This window comes from Theobroma cacao, chromosome 4, assembly GCF_000208745.1.
Source record: "Theobroma cacao cultivar B97-61/B2 chromosome 4, Criollo_cocoa_genome_V2, whole genome shotgun sequence".
NCBI lineage: Eukaryota > Viridiplantae > Streptophyta > Magnoliopsida > Malvales > Malvaceae > Theobroma > Theobroma cacao.
This window is the reverse complement of record NC_030853.1, coordinates 25,704,049-25,721,755: the sequence shown is the minus strand read 5'-3', so window position 1 is coordinate 25,721,755 and position 17,707 is coordinate 25,704,049. Positions and strand designations below refer to the sequence as shown.

General features: G+C 33.9%; 2 protein-coding genes across 2 annotated transcripts; both read right to left on the bottom strand.

The window, feature by feature from the left end:
• Window positions 1,498–3,463, bottom strand: LOC18602628 (pentatricopeptide repeat-containing protein At4g14050, mitochondrial). The gene has a single exon (XM_007034139.2). The coding sequence runs from the start codon at window positions 3,359–3,361 to the stop codon at window positions 1,529–1,531; it is 1,833 nt and encodes a 610-aa protein (XP_007034201.2). The 5' UTR covers window positions 3,362–3,463; the 3' UTR covers window positions 1,498–1,528.
• Window positions 3,867–16,800, bottom strand: LOC18602627 (probable acyl-activating enzyme 16, chloroplastic). Its single transcript, XM_018119911.1, has 18 exons — window positions 16,397–16,800; window positions 14,651–14,842; window positions 14,273–14,387; window positions 13,233–13,320; window positions 12,429–12,640; window positions 11,263–11,381; window positions 10,628–10,777; window positions 10,348–10,415; window positions 9,265–9,370; window positions 8,441–8,599; window positions 8,092–8,145; window positions 7,928–8,008; window positions 6,728–6,865; window positions 5,895–6,054; window positions 5,181–5,260; window positions 4,889–5,034; window positions 4,202–4,259; window positions 3,867–4,118 (listed from the first exon to the last, which is right to left on the bottom strand). The coding sequence occupies exons 1-18, from the start codon at window positions 16,640–16,642 to the stop codon at window positions 4,026–4,028; spliced, it is 2,265 nt and encodes a 754-aa protein (XP_017975400.1). The 5' UTR covers window positions 16,643–16,800; the 3' UTR covers window positions 3,867–4,025.

Here is a 17,707-nt window from a genome sequence, read left to right as displayed (position 1 = left end):
ATAGATCATCCATTTCAAAAAAATATACTAGATACATAAGTTTAACTGTTAATCAATTGTTAATGTTTCTATTGGTTTGACAACGTGATAATATTGTTCGAATAATTTTACTTTTTATTAATTTTAAACATTATCACACTATATAAACTATAATTTTTTATTTTTTTTAATTTTTTTCTCTCCTCACACTACCTTGGGGAGAGCAATCTTATCGCGGTATGTTGGTACGGTATAAGAGAACTTCGTCGATAGACTTAAGAGACAGGAAAATAATGAAAAAGAGTGGAGATAGAAAAAAGGTATTTTAAACATTTTATATTTGTCCATTAACACATACGAACTGTTCATTTCGAATACTAATAAATTCGTATTAAAATTTTAAAAATAAGAATATTTTATCTATATTTTTATTTCATAATATGAAAATGAACTCTTTAATGAAATTTTGTATTAAAATTATTCACTCATTAACCAGCAAATAATTTAAAAGTCGAAAATAGACAAAGAATGTGGAAAATTTAGCCATTATTGAATTTTCCATGATGTTAATTGTTGGAGTGTCTTGTTTCAAAATTGGACAATTTGCATTTGTTGAGTCTTCTATGATATAACGCCATTGAAAAATTTTCACAAAAATACAGAACAAATTTGGAATTTGGCAATGTCGACTTTTGTGTGATACTACCCGTTTCTGTCTTCTTTCAAAATTTGCATCATTAGAATTACTTTGGATAATATCTGATTCGTCTTAGAAAGAAATTTGTCGTTTTGATCTGCATGAGGCCACCCACAAAAATGCATTAATTCCGAATTAAAAATTTTCTAAATATTTTTATTTTTTTAGAAAAAAAATCTAAATGTACAATTCTATAGTATGTTCACTTATAAACTAGGAGGTCATATTTGGAAAATTTCAAGGAAACCAGAAATAATTTAATTATTTTTTCTAATGGAAAGATATTGTCAACATTGATGGTGACTGTAGGTCTGAGATCACATTCCTTTTGTTCTAGGAAGGAACCAATTTTCCAACATTTGTTTTTTCAGCCAATGAAATTTATACATAGAGGATGGCATAATTCACCTGCTTTTACTCTGTACGTATTTTCCAAAATTATTACATAGATCCTTTTTCCCATGTCTTTTTAAATTTGCTATTGTCAAATTTACCCTTCAAAAATATATCACCAATTTTCAAGTAGCACTTGATCATATTGAAGGAAGGAACTGAGCATGCGCATCAGGCAGTGAAGATGTAGAGGATAACTAACAGTGAATGCAAGAAAAATTCACTTGAACACAGTAAAAAACATACCATCAAAATTTAGAACACACATGCATTTCTATATGAATCAAGCAAAAATGGTTTAAAAGCACATGTATATTGCTCCAAATGTTAAACATCTTGAAAGTGGAAAAAAGGGGCATGCATAGATGTAAATGTACTTGACATGCAGAGGGAATTCTCTTCCACAAGAGGCAGAACACATATGAGGAAGCAAAGGAAAATTGCAAACAAATCATTAATTCACCAAAAATCATTGCATGAACAATTCCCATCTTTAAAATGGTGATATCTCTTGGCATCTCGGACAACAATTTCTCTCTTTGCAATGTTGCTAATGAATTTTAAGACGGTGTGACAATCTCCGCATACGCGAAGATTCTTCACTATTCTTATTACTGTTCCTGGTACACCCTTAAGCAGCCCATAAGCCACAGCCAACCTCTCACTATGCCAAAATAGTTGCCTCTCCTTCTCTTGTTGTTCCATGTTATGCAAAACACTGCTAGTATCAGGAACATAACCTCTTCTCCTCATCTCTACATCCAACACCTTCAGCAAACCAAAAATCTCAGCCTTCATGGGATGAGATGTTTCCCCAGCATAAAACACTTGGCTTTCTTTTCCAAAGTCAACGTAGCTATAACCTGGATCCCTTTTTACGTCCATAGCTTCCAGCAAGTGCCTTGCTTTTGAAGCATGTTCCCATAAACTGGAACTAGAATAAATATTAGATAACAGGATGTATGATGAAGGTTCTTCAGGTTTTAAGCTCAGAAGATGGTCAGCAACCCTAATAGCCATTTTGGCATTCCCATGGTGCTTACAAGCACTTAACAATGCTGCCCAGGTAGGCTCATCAGGCTTAAATGGCATTGAGTTAATAATATTCTCAGCCTCATCAAGGTATCCAGATCGTCCAAGAAGATCCAACAAACAGGTGTAGTGTTGCAAGGAAGGATGAATTCCATAATCCTCAGTCATGGACTTAAAAAGTTCACGGCCTCTGTTTACTAAACCAACATGGCTACATGCATATATCAATCCAACAAAAGTTACTTCATTAGGCTTTACTCCAAGCGAAACCATTTTATCGTACAAGGACAATGCTTCCTCAGCCTGTCCATGCTGAGCTGCCCCAACTATCATTGAAGTCCAAGAAACAACATCTTTTTGCAACATCTTACTAAAAACATCTCTTGCTGCCAATATATCACTACATTTTGCATACATGTCCACAAGAGCATTGCTTATAAACATGCAAGATTCATATCCAAGCCCTATAACAAGTCCATGAACCTGCTTTCCTAGTTCCAACATTGCTAGATTAGCAGAAGCACCAATTATGCTTGAAAGAACAAGAGGGTCAATTATACTAACCCCTTCCCTTCTCATCTCAATAAACAAACCAAATGCATCAACCTCATTTCCGCTCTGTACAAGCCCAGATATCAAGGAAGTCCAAGCAAACAAATTTTTCAGAGGAACCCTCAAAAATAACTCCAAAGCCTCTTTTTTTCTACCTTTTCTAGCATAACCATATAGCATAGCAGTCCAAGAAGCCATATTTTTCAACTTAATAGAGTCAAAAACGACTCGACCCTCTTCTGGCAACCCACATTTTGCATACATATCAACCAAAGACGACTTAACAACATCATCATCAAAAAATGGGGACACCAAATAATTTGCATGAACTTGCTTGCCTAGCTTAACAGCCCCCAAGCTAGCGCAAGCCTTGACAAGGCTAGCAAAAACAAAATCGTCAGGCAACAGCCTGTCAAGTGAAAACATGGAGGGGAACAGAGAGAGGGTCTTGTCGGGGAAGTTGGCTTGGTTGTGAGCAGTGAGAACCGTAGCCCATGAAACATGGTCCCTTTGGGGCATTTCATCGAATAGTTGGATAGCTTCTTGAAGGAGGCTGCATTTGGCATAGACGTTAATGAGAGTGTTGAGTACAGGGGAAGAGTGGGTTAGACCAAGCTTGATGAAGTGGGCATGGAGTTGCTTGGTGGAGCACGGGGAATGGTGCTTGGCACAGTTTTGGAGTTGGTGAAGATAGTGAAAGATTGGCATACATTAGCTTTTGCTTGTCAAATGGGGCAATGGGCTTATGGGCATAGGGGAATTTGAATTGAGCACTATTTCTTTGCTTGTCTTGCGCCTTTGAACGTTGAAGCCAAGCCGCCGGTGTGAAGAATACATTATATTATATTCTTTTTGGGCCTTTCAGTATATTTTTTAAATTCGAGTAAACTTTTTGAAACATCAAAGGATACCGTCTCATTAAAAAGTAAATTTTAAATTTTAAAAAATTTAAAATAAATATTACTTCTTCAAATATTTATAAAAAAATAATTTTTTGTAACACTATAAATAATTTTTTGCTGCAAGAACATGAAGCTCAAACCAATTGAAACAATATTAGTCTCTATTAGAGTTGTGTTAATGTCCAAACCCTTTTGAAATACTGCAAACAAGAGAGACCGAGACTAACTTCAAAATTATATATTTAGGATTTTATACTTATTATTGTTAAGGGAAGAAGAAGAAGAGGAGGAGGAGTTTGGGAGAGAGCAAGTTGGAGATAGAAAGTTTTTGTTTTTATTTATTTTTAAATAATAATATTTAATTTTAAAATTATTTCTCAGTGAGAGATGACACCATTTGATGCCTTAACAGTGTATAAAGACTATACATGATCAGTGCATCAAACATAACTGAGTAATCATAGTCATATTCACTTGTAAAGATTAGCTATTTCCTCCTTGTATTGAGCTACAACTTTGTCTCTTCGGATTTTCATGGTTGGGGTCATTAAGCCACCATCAATCTGCAACATAAGAATGGTATGCTTGAATCTAACATCACAAATGCAGAATTGCTAATCGCGCACTGACAGCGTGAAAGTCTTACCGAAAAAGGTTCATCTACAATAAGGATGGGTCCAATTTGAAACGAACACTCGGAGGTCCTGCGTGAAAGAGAATCAAGTCAGACAACAGCAGGAACCCATTGAAAAATTGCATTAGATGGATTGTTAAACCTCTCCTAATAACAAGACAAGTTTTGTCACTTTTTGTCTCAGAATACTAAAATATACATCAACAGAAAATGAAAAGGAATACAGGCAACATATGCACAGGCACTGGTGTAGCTATGTACAGAGAAAGAGTAACCCTCAATAAACCTGAAAAAATTGTGAAGGGAGCTGCAACAAATCTAATCACATGAAACAAGCAGGAAACGTAAGTCCCAACTTTTTTTGACATGTTTTGGAAAAAAAAAAATTTTGTCTACTCCTGGACTGAGTTATGGAAGTTGAAAGCAGGTTTGAAGCCTACAAAATTTGCTCAGAGGGCAAGTTGTATTATTAATAGAGGAATCTATCTCTCTGTAAGGTTTCCATAACACAGTAAACATATTAACTTTTGATCCACATTCCTCAATACCAACCCTAGTTTCTCTCTCTCTCTCTCTCTCCTCTTTTAAAGTACCGCAACAGAAAAAAGAGAGAGATAAAAGGGGGAAGGGGGGGGGTTGACACCTTTACAGGCCATCAAAACAACTAAAATAATTCAAATAACTGAATCGAAGTGTTACCACTTCCACAATTCTTCATATAGCAGGCTTGTCATTTTGCCCTTGCCAAGATCGGCGGCATCTGCATCTACAATAGATAAATTTTTCGCTGCCTGGAGTACCTCATCTTTATTTGGGACAATGATAGCTGCAAGGCGTCGTTGATCCTGGATGCAAGATTTTAATCAACAAGGAAAAGTTAAAAGTGTAGTCAAAGATGGAAATGATACATGTACCTAAATAAAAAATAAAAAATAAAAACTATGTGCTAAAGCCACAAGCAACTTCATGGAAAGAAAGGTGTCCAACTTGCCTGGCCAACGACAACAATCTGTTGAATAAGACTACTCCTCATAGCAGCTTCTTCAATCTCTAAAGGTTCAACATTTTCACCTATTTTCTCCAAAGAAATTATTTTAGTTAATAAAGGAAAGCATAATGAATGAGTGTTTAACAGAGTTTAGATAAAAAGAAGAGTTCAAAGTAATTTGCAGCAGTAGAGTTCAACTTAGTATAGTTCCACTAGCAATGTACTATCACATAAGTTTTTCTGAACATGAGAGCACTATGTCTCAAACGTACAATCTCCACCAAAAACCTCCTTCATCCAACCACCTGAACTGAGCCCAGGCTACTTTAATCGGGAATGACTGATTTTGAAATCATGCCAAATTCTAGGAAGAGATTTATATTATTGTAATTATATTGAAGGCAGGAACTCAGTACGAGCATGATGCCCTAAATAATTAAATTCTGCAAATTTTGTCAGCATGAGAACTAGAAAACTACAGGTATACAGCAAAGAGATATATGTGGTCTCCTGCTAAAAAGTGAGAGAAGAGTGCATATATACATAAGTTGGATATTTAACATCTAAAACATTCAATACTATAACTGAACTAACCTAAAACGGTAACATAACTGGCCAATCCAAACCACTAGAAGTAGATCATTATTTTAGGCTGCTTGTAATAGGGATAGCACTTGCAAGGTTATAGTACGGGTGAAAATTATGCTTTAAGCATACCAGTAGAAAGAACAATAGTGTCCTTGGCACGTCCTTCAAGAACTATCACACCTCCACATCGATGGCTTCGCCCTGCTGAATGGCAAGGAGCAATCCAACCTATATCACCAGTGTTTAGCCAACCATCTTCATCGAGGGCTTGCCTCGTAGCCAATGGATTCTAATCCAAATCAATAACACAAATTCGTCATCTGAGATGCCACAATAACTCATATGCATGTATATTCTACTGACAAACAATGAAAGTTTGATGCAGAATTCCTAGAAGACTAAAAGTCTTATACTCATGTAATTCTTTCCTTCTTAATCTGCAACAAATATTGCTGCTTATTATATGCCAAAAGAAAAAAAAAGGTATGTGTTATACTTGGTTTCATTCAGGTTTTTTAATTTTCTACAACACCAAAAACAGCAAATTTATTGGCTTTTTAATTACCAGAATCGAATCCTTAAACAGAACCGTAAATAATCTGAACTAAAAACTGAATAGGTTCAGTTTCTTGGTTTCAAGTCACCTGCCAACCTAGCACTCAGAAACATGAAAAATTTCCTTCTGTCCAAAAGCATAACTTATGAAACAAGGGATATCCTATATACATGAACAATACTATAACAACATTATTTCCTCATTTTGAATCACCAGGGGCTAATGCCTAAAATTTCTTGATTTTATCTTTCCTTTTCTTTGTAAAAAATAAATAAATAAAAGAAGTACAATACTCAGGCTGCATGTTGTAAAAACTGCATCATACAAACATTTGCAAACATTCTTCACAAGCACTAAACTTTCATTGGTTATCTTCTTGAAGTAACACTTTTCAATTTATTATTACCTTATAGTAACCTTTCATCACTTGTGGTCCTCTGACCTTTACAATGCCCTTGGAGCCAGGTGGGAGAACTTCATCAGTTTCAGAATCTACGATTTTGAATTCTGTGTGTTGAATTGGATGCCCAACTGAACCAAGAACCTTCAAAAGTCAAATCTGAGAGATTGTCATATGATGGAACACTCTTTCCGAAGGTAGAAACAATTTAGATAAGACGAGAAGTACATGAATAACAGTAGACAACATGAAGATAACCTAAAAAAGAAACAATAGTAAAAAATAGAACAGTGAGAAGAGTTTATAGTCAAAATGGTTGTTCACTTAATATAGAAAATTTATACATAATGCACAGAAGGTTTATTTAGATAAACAACAACCATTTAAAGTTTTGGAAAGAGTTGGACTTAACCCAATACGATACATTTAACATGGAACAAGATTAAGATAATGACATAGATTAGTAAGTCAATGCAACTAGGCGGTTTAGTGAGTATGTGTCTAACAAGGTTTTACCAAGGACTAGACAACTATTGTTTAGCTGAAAAACTTCCATGCAAGCATCCAGGTGATTGAAAAAATGATGGCTCAAGTAGCTGCACCTGGAAAATCTGCGTTTTGGTTCAATTTCAAGAATTCTTTGTAGGGTAATATGGTATATAAAAATTTAGTCCCTTTTTTGCATTTCATCAAGAGAGATAAAGAAGTCTCAAACATCTTAAGTGTGACAGTGTAGTCACGAATGTGATGATTGCAAGGTAAACATGTCACCATTCTTTTCAACATGATAAAGGATTCCAGCAAGTCTGGGGTTCAACCCGCAGATACCGCAAAAATTTTGGGTTATCCACTTAAAATCCACTGTACCAAAAAATCGAATTCCACACAACTCAACTAAGACTTTAAACCCAAAGCACCCTCATAGATCCTTTTCTTTTGATCTGTGAGGATCCTAATCTTCCTAAGAACCTCATCAAGAAAAGGAAAGAAGATAGTACCTGCACTTAGCTGTTGATCTCAAACACATTTCTTTCATAATGCCTTGGATTTAGCAAAGTAAATTACCATTATGCAACAAATAATTCTGTTTAGGAGAATTTCTTCACATTGCTTATGAGAAATCACATGCACTATCACAGGTGGCATTGAAGAAAGAGATGGTATCAATTAAAAATTGTACCAGAAAAAAAATTAGAGGTGTCTTACATTACAGTTAGGTCGTCGAGCAGCAATGACAGGGGATGATTCTGTTAAACCATATCCATTCTGCAATTTCACACCAATTGCCTGCATGCATGTGAATCCAAAAAATAAGAGACAATGACTACTGACCTTTTGATCAGCAAGCTAAGAAGGTATTAGCATCTAACCTCAAAAAACTTGTCAATATGCATAGGCAAACTTCCGCCCCCACTTATGCCAGCCTGGGGGATAAAGATAATAAAATAATCAATAAATCCCAGATCAGATATACTACAGATGATGAATACAGAAAAATAAGAGGCCCATCGGAATAAGGAATTTTGCACATAAGAACAAACAACAATAAGAATTCCTCTCTTTTTTTTTTTTTTTTTTTTTGTTTTTGCTTTTTGCTTTTGGTTTTGGTTTTTTTATGACAATACATACAGATTCTGGTCGGTCAATAAATAGAGATAACATGAATAGCTTCAGAGGAGAAAACATCAATAACAAGACCATATACAAAATAGATCAAACCTTTGATATTCCAATAGCAGAGTGAATTTTTTCATAGACAAGCTTCTTTGCTAACACATGCAACGGCCACAATATTGCAGCAATAATTCTTGCCCATAACCATTCTAACATGGATACAACATATGAAGGTTGCTTCTGATCCCTTGTTAGGCACAGTCCCTGTTATCAAATAAAAGAAAAGCAATAATTGAAAGGAAACGAGTAACTAACTTAAGAACACTTAGTATTCAGCAAGTGTTATAGTTTGGAGCAGAAGAAGACATTTAGAAGAACTATATGAGTTCTCCAATAGATGATGGTTTTAATTTCCTTTAGTCAGTTGGGTCGATGCAAAAGGCTGCCAGACTAGTCACCATATGCTGACAGAAAATTTTATTCAGCTAGTTACGGAGAAAGAATCATCAATTAATTAACCACATAAACAGAAATGTATTAACACTGATCACACAATTAAGAGAAGTTTAATAATTTTACCAAACAGAATTGCTTAAACAATAATTTTATTAGAAAGGAGCACTTATATGATCATCCCCAGTTCTTTGGGAAGAGGGAAGGAAAAGGGGTTGTAAATTAATTTTCAGGAACTCTGTGGTTTTTGTTAAATCTTTGCCATTGAAATAAAATAATTAAGGGCATCAGATAAAATTGGCTTATATTTCCCACTTATCTCCTTTTATAGGTTTAAGGCTTTACAAAATGAAATCATAGGAGAGTGAGGGTCAGTATTAGAAGAACATAAAGCATAAATCTGCACAACTCAATTTTAGTTTCATAAACTTTGTAAATGGCTTGAAGATATGAAGAAGAGTTGTGTAGTGTCACACCTCGTAAATTCTCTTCAAGTCCATGTATGCCAAGCTTACCCTTATGAATGTAAGTGCTATAAATTTACGAGCTGTGGAGCTTGTGTAAATCTGCTTTTGAATCCCACTGCAAGGTAATCCGTTAAATTTAAAGGCTGCATTTAGAAGCAAGAAGTTTCCTGCCACAACTGATTTGAACAGGAGTCTCATCATGACAGTATAATTATCATTTAACTCCTGATATTTTAGTTATGCAAATATGTCCAACAAACAGGAAGAGCGAGGAACTTTATTGACCAAAAAATATTTAAGTTTGATTCAATTGAGTTAGTATTTAATAAACTAATCATGTATAATGCAACTGGACCTTCTAGAATTAATCTAAAATTACAAGCATAACTCCTATATCTGAGAAAATGCCCATCAAGACCCATTCCTATGTGGTTCTATTTCAGCTTCATGCTGAATAAAAACATTTTTTTCATGAACTTGGAACTTGTGTGCTCCAACAATGTTTAAAAGACAACAGACTAAACCAAATCAACCAAGCTAGTTAAATAAGAATCATCATATTGTACAACATAGTGCTCTAAAACTGTCTCCTTACCCATCTTACTTCAACAAAAGTTTTAAAACCTTATGAGTATTACTTTCTCAATGCCATAAGAATATGTAATAAAAGCATCAAGAAAATTTGATATGAAAGATTCCTAGTACAATCTAAGATCTGTTCGAGAGATCACTTCTCAGTAAGAGTTTATCTCAGTAGATTGTATAGTGAGGAAATTTAAGTTTGATCTTATAATTTTTAAACATGCAGAGGAATTTTTTTCCACAAGATGCTTATTCCAGATATAGTTTATCACATTCATTAGATAAATTACAAGATTGAAAACTGATGGAACACAAAGTTATAGCACAAATGGGGGAAGCACTTACAATAAGTACGTTTCCATTTTTAAGTGTAAGTTTAAGAGAACCCAGTATCCATCAAAATTGAAATGGTGAATAAAATAATCTTAGATTGTTTCCAGGAAAGTGTCCCAAAAACCTTCGCTGATGCTGATTCATCAACAATGTAGAAATCCTGAGTAAAAGACTTACCTATAGAGTGTCTCATACACTAAAGGTACAGATATCAGGTAGTGTGGCTGATAATGTCTCAAATCGTCCTATAAGCAAAATCAAAATATGTAATTAACATATAAAGAAGTAGTAAACTAATAATCATGCCATGCAGAGAATTGATACATTTACCACATAGAACATGACAGTTGAAACATAAAACTGAAATTTGCAATTTTTCCATTTATTCAGAATCAATTTAAAAACTTTCATGTTTTTAAACAAAACATTATAATCATACACAACCAAAAAACATTACCTTCAAATTTCTCACGGTTGTATATTCTTGCTCAATTCCATGCGTAAATATGAAATACTCACAAGCTCGCTCATATGCGTGCCAAGAAGGAAGCATGCTTAGAAATCTATCCCCAGCTTCAGCAGGTACAACATCCCACAAATTCCTTATCTAAAAAATAATTAAGATAAAAAATACTATTATACAGCAGATTACATTAAGCAGGATGTTGCTTTCAATGATAACAAATGAAATAATTAAATGTTATCTACTGAAAAATAAGCACAAATATACAGCTTCAGCAACGTCAGACAGTCTAGTTTGGAACAACCAGGACATCAAAGTGCTCTGCATCAATTTGGGTCAGTCTAGGTTTGGAAAAACCTGGACTTAAAAACATATATGATGCAAGTTACAAAAAAATGAAACTTTAATAACCCACTAACAACTCTAGCAGAACTTTGCCCAGAAAATAATTTCATTGATAGATCGCTACAAACCATTTTGCTGTATTCATTAATTTATCACTAACATTTCAGCATATTACTTCAGATGAGACAGAAATGGCTCAGTACTCAATTAAACTTTTTTTTTTTTTTGAAACTTTCCAAAATTAAAATACCTAAAAGGCATGGTAATCAATACTAAGCAGTTACCTGGTGTAATAAATTCTTATGTGTAAGCATAACACCTTTTGGATTGTCAGTGGTTCCACTTGTATATACAAGGGTAGCAACATCATCTGAGCCGATGGCTTCATATATGTAACCTTGTCCTGAAATAACCTTAATTAGCCAACTGCTACAATGCTTATCGAGGAATTGGGAATTCACAAACAGACAAGTTCATAAGCTATAAGATTCAGATCATTGATAGTGTCCTTTTCCCCCACATACACTCTTAGTTATCCTAGCTGCAACTGTTGTATTCATTCATATTTTTAACCAGTTAGCTATCATGTATTCAAAAAAAAAAAAGCACTGCAATCACTAATACACTCCTCTTTAAAATGTTGACTCATAGTAAAACAATATGGTTTAGATAAGTTGCACAACATGTATGATTAAACAACAGTAACATGCAAACAACCATACAAGTGTCATCAAGTACACAGTGGCTACTTAGGACTGGATGAAATTTTAGGTAACATAGATGAAGAATATGGAGGACATATATAGAATAAGGTGCTCCCACCCTTCATCCCCTCACTCATTGCTGCTATAATTTTTTAAGTGCAGACATCCCAGATTGTCTCACCATCTCAGTGAATGCAAATTTTTTAATTGGCTTACCACCAATAAAATTAAAAAAAGAAAAGATCCCAACTCTGTGTTAATTCAAGTAAAAGAAAATTTTAAAATAACATCATGTAGGATATTGGGAGCAGAGAATCTCCATCTTCAATTTATCTTTAGCACTACCTGGCCCAAATATTAAATACAAGTTCATGAGTATATGTGTCACCTAGCAGCCTAAATTCATCATAAATTGAGTTTGTTTGAGAAAACAGTACTAAAATCAGAAGTCCTACCATGAACTTGTGACAGGTCAAAATTTGTTTAAAACCAATCATCTGCACATGCAAAATGTACAGCTAATCCAAAAAAAAATGTATAAAAAGTTGCAAAAAGATTTTGATTCCAAAGCTCCATTCTAGACAGATAAGATCTTGATTTCTGTTCAATTGACACTCAGGTAACCAAACAGCAAAACAACACAGAAGCACATACGAAAATACATGATTAAAACAATGAACTTGAGGATAACAAAGTGAAAAGGAAAAATATATGATCCAAAATTTGAACACAGTAAATCAACCTACTAGCATCATGAGAATCAGTAAGACCAACACGGCTTTCTCTTCCTAACTCCATGATCTCCCTATAACTGAATATAGGCACACCCTGTGTTTCACCAGTGGCCAGGCATGATTTCTCACCCCAAAGTAGAACAATAAATCTCATTGTTGCCTTGGAACAAAATGTTCCAGCAAGACGATTGAAAAATTCAGGATTGTCAACAACAAGCCCAACACTGCCGTAATAATAACATAGAATCAGCAAGTTCTGTAATACCAATTACAATGAAGGCAGAGTAGTCCAGATAATGAAACCTTAAGAAGCATTTGTAACTTCACAATATAAAATAAATAAATAACAGTTGATCAGAAGACATGAAGGTTTCTGGGTGTATCAACTGTTGATGAGAATAATCATTACTTCTTGAAAACATGTTTTCTCATGAATATATGCAGATTATATCTGTGTTATCAAATTAACAAGAGAAAATACTACAAATCATTAGTATTAACCAATGCTCAATGAAGGGGTAAATCCCACAAGAGGATGGCTCCTGAAGACGTGCATGCAGATGTAATCTAAAGAGCAGATTGGTGCTCAAGTACACAATAAAAATGAGATAGCAAGTCCACATAGGTTAACATTGAAATGAATTCTAAGGATATCCATCCAATTTAAACAAAACACAGCCTTCCAGGACATGTTTTGTTTACAAAAACAAGATAAGTAGAGAAGTTTACTCAAAACAAGAAAATTAAAGGTCTTTTCTGTTACAAAATTAAACATTATACAAAATCACTTAATTGATAATTCAAATATAATCAAACCTTTCCGAATGATTGTATATGTGTAAAAGCTCTTCCACAGCTGATCTTGACCCTCTGACAACATTAATTGCTCCCATTGCCATTATACCTTGGCCAAAGAAATGCACTGATATTATTTTCAAAATTCAGAAATTCAACTACTAATAAAGTTGTGACTGAGTGAAAGATAAAAGAGTTCCTGCATATAATATTAACCTGTATTAAAGACTATAATAATAATAATAATGAATATTACCTCCACTTCCATACAAAAACACAGAAATTTCAAGACTTAAGAGGAATAGATCTTCTGTCTACAGGGAAATCTTTTACCTCTCACAAGAAAAAATGAGATCATAAAAGAACACCTTTGATGGTTATAACTGCAAGCATACAAAATTTACAAAAAAAAAAAAAAAGGAATCCAATTTATTCGGGAAAAATACTAAGAACTCAGTGTTCCAGTAGGAAACAAGTATGCCAGAAAAACAGAATTTGATGCTGCAAAAGGACTGAAGTGTAAGCCATCTTGCTCTAAAAATAGATAGAGTGAAATGCATGGGGACTAATAGGTGGTTTGCTTTTTGAATTCAATGGAAGTGGAGCACCTAGAAATGAAATAGAAGATATATGGCTAAGTCTTACTAAATAGAGAAAGCATGTGTTACATGGTTGCATGAGCTTTAAAAGTTATGCAGAATTATTGCTTGAATTCAAAATTAACATGTTTTAGGCTCTTGATATAATTGCACATCAACCAACTTTTCTGTTAATCCATGTGCCAGTCCATTCTCACTTGTTTATATAGAATACACTCTCTTCTTCCTTCACCAGTTCTAATAAACAGATTTAAGTGCTCCCAATTCAAAAGCAAATAAAGGAATCCATATAAAGCCAGAGTCCTACTATTGGAAACAGAAAAATGGATCATATGTGTATTGTAAACTAGGAATCAAATGATTAGGTTGGATATACTAACACAAGTACACAACCAAGAACCTTATTTTATAGCTATTGGACTTAAGCAAGCAAGTTACTGGCAAATTACAAATGATATACACCTTGATCTGCAACAAGCCACCGGCTTGAATTATCAGCAAAAAGTGCAAGCTTATCTTCTGGCTTTAATCCAATTAACCTTAAACCTTCAGCAAAGTCTAATATTTCCTGCTCCAGCTGCATCATTGAAGGAGTTGAAAAGTAGGCAATTGGAAAGATATGATGACTTGTTTTGCATAAAAATTGGAAAAATAATTTGGAAATTGGAAAAGTAACATTACATGAACAATTAGTACTATTTGAGACGATGAAAGAAAAAAAAGGTTAAGTATTTTTAGATATTAATTTAGCAGATTCTGCAGCTTGCTTCTCTTTTCTATTTCAATGTATACTTTAATTAGTTTTATGGTAAATTAGAGAAGAATAAAAGTAAAATTTACCTGTATATAAGTCATGGTGGAAGGTGGGTCATGGTATGGATCAACCACTGCTACTCGATCACCATACTTTTCTGCTGAGGACCTCCAAATGTCCGGGACTGCTTTCCATTCATCAGAGACCACTGCATCATTACTTGACAGTGATACTTTTTCTAGTAAAGGTGAGCACCTTCTTATCTGCAACTCCTGTGTCTAGGACAAGAAAAAGAAACACAGGCAGACAGTAAGATCCCAAGTTATACTTCCTCTGGCTCGTCCGAATGAGTATAAAAGAGTAAAAAGTTTAGCAAGGAAAAGAAATTTTCAAAGCTTTGAGAAAACATATACTAACACCCAGTTAAAAGGTTGCAATAACACCAGCAAGTTCAGGCTGACTATAAGAGTATGGCACAGGGATCTACATGGAATTTGAAGTTTTGAAGGTTCAAGGGATAAAAATTAAGGCAGATAAAGCCACCAAGGGGCAGGCTTATTGGCAGCAATGATACATAAAAATAGGCAATCCAGATTACAAGTGGATTAACAATGCAATGGCTTGGTTCATATGCTGTTGGTTTAAAAGTGAAATACAGGGTTAGACCATCTATACTGGGATACAGGCAATGCCCCTATGAACTAGTAAGACAGCAATATCAATACTGTAACACTTAAAAGGAAAAGGAAAACTTATTTTTCAACAGAAAGAATGACTACAAGGCAGGTAAATATTAAGATATTGTTTGTTAGTTACTTTTAATACTTGCTTCTTGCTTCCGAAAGGAAAAGGTAAAAAGCACTTGATACAAAGCAAACAAAATTTTTGAAAAATTAAAAATTAAAAATGAGGGAAGAAAACACATGATTTAATTTTGGGTTATCATTCTATATACCTGTATTTGAGTTTTTGAACTCCAAAAGCGGGGTTATAGGATTGCCATAAGTCCATCTAGTAAATTTATTAATTTCCTTAGTTTTAGCCCAATGGACATCTGGCAACCCTTTAAACTTGCTTGTGGAGTTCTAAAACTCCACCAATGGTGTATAGGATATTTTTCCTTTACTTTTTATACAGAAGAATTATGGTAGAATTAGGGTTGAATTTTAGTCATTTATTCATTTCAATCAATCACAAGTTTGGTTTCTACTAGTATTTGCTACAGACAAATAGCAAAAAGAAACCTAAAAAAGGAAGCCTTAATTACCAGGAAGGACCATGTCATATCTCTTAATAATATGAGGGAAAACTTGAGGTGATGTCCTGGATTATTGACTTTTCCATAGAAATGAAAGGTAAGGACCACGTGACATGTTGAAATCTCTTAATAATATGAGGGAAAACTTGAGGTTATGTCCTGGATTATTGACTACGCCATAAAATCAATCCCCAAGTAACTTCATCGGAGCAGGCATTAAATTATCCTTAACTCTCGGCTACTCTACTTTCTGGAACTCTTTTAAGCAGTTTGAAATTTTCCTATTGGTTCAAAGGTTTTATTCTAAACTCAGCATTGATTAAGTCCACTCAAATTCAAATTCAACAGTTAACATACACTTAAAAAAGTGAATTAGAAACAGAAAAGGTTACAAAATTGACGAACAGAACTGATTCCAAAAAAAAAAGAAAACAACTTGCAGAAGTTGAAGACATTCAAAACCTTATCTTTTCATAATTCTGACAAGAACCCATCAAAGCCGATTATCAGCTATGATCACATAATAATTCAGCAAAAAATCAAAGAGTTAGAAAAAGGAGAGTTTGAGAATCACCTTAGATTCACAGAAAACTCGAAATTTAGATCCTGGGGAGACCCGGAACCTGACTCCAGGGAGCTTTGTCACCAAAGTTTTGGAGCAGTGCAATTTAGAACGAGAGAAAAGAAACGGAACAGAGTTATTACAATTATCAAAAGATGTTAAGGACAACATGGTTTCCATTCTCTTTTCATAAGATGAAGAACAGCAAGAGGGAGAAGAGGAAGCTGTCTTTATGGGATTTATCGAAGTTCCCAACATTTTAACATACAAAAGAGAACGTAGAGAGAGAAAGAGAGAAGGAAGAAGGCAATCAAGTTATGGGGGGTTTTGTCAGGAGTGAATGATGGGATCTTGTAAGTGGCTAAGTTACAGAAAAAAGATCATCCTGGGATTACAACTTTCGCACAAACCAAACAAAATTTAAGAAAAAAACTTAAAACGAGAAAAAAAAAAAAAAAAGGTGTCGCTATCGACATCGACTACTAATGGTACATTGGTTTTCTAACCGTATAGTTATAAAGATAATAAAGATAGTTCTAGGTAGCCATTATTTCTTGCTTTGTTTTATCGGTCCATCTCCTTTTCTTCACTTAGCTTAGCTAATGCTTAAAAAGGAAAATTACTTGCATATCCATCTGCATTTGGAATTGCGATCGGAATAAGGTAAGCCATTACCAATTTACCAGATGACTGCATCTGTTTTTTTTTTCTATTGCTGCACTTTCATAGTTTCATTATCTGTCAATGGTTTAATAAATCAAGTAATCTTCCTTAAGAACCGAGTCTCTACCATGGTTTGTAGTTACTGCATATCTGTTTTTCAATGTCCTATCATCCAAAGCATCTGTTTCTTGTGCTGAAGGGCATGTCCTTCATGGGGTTCCATTTAAAGGAAAGGAGGCGTAGGGAGGGGAGCTAGTTTTATATTTTTTTAAAAATTTTTTTATAGGTTTGTTTTTTATAGAAAGATTTTATATAGTTTTGTTTTTACAAATATTGAATTTATAATATAACTGTTTTATAGAAATTATTTTTGTCTACAAATATGAAATCCGGTTCCATCACTAAATCGAGAGAATTTTAAGCAAATGAGTGATTATTTTTTATATAATATTCAAATAAGTTCTTAAACTATTTAAAAAAATTTAAATAAATTTTTATTCTTTTATTACGTTAAATCAAACCATTAACTTTTATTTTTGATCAAAATAAATTATTGATTAATTATCATTAATTATACAAATTATAAAAACTCAAAACGACAAAAGACTAAAATAACATGTAAATATAATAAAAACTCAAAACCACCTTCAGGACAAAAGA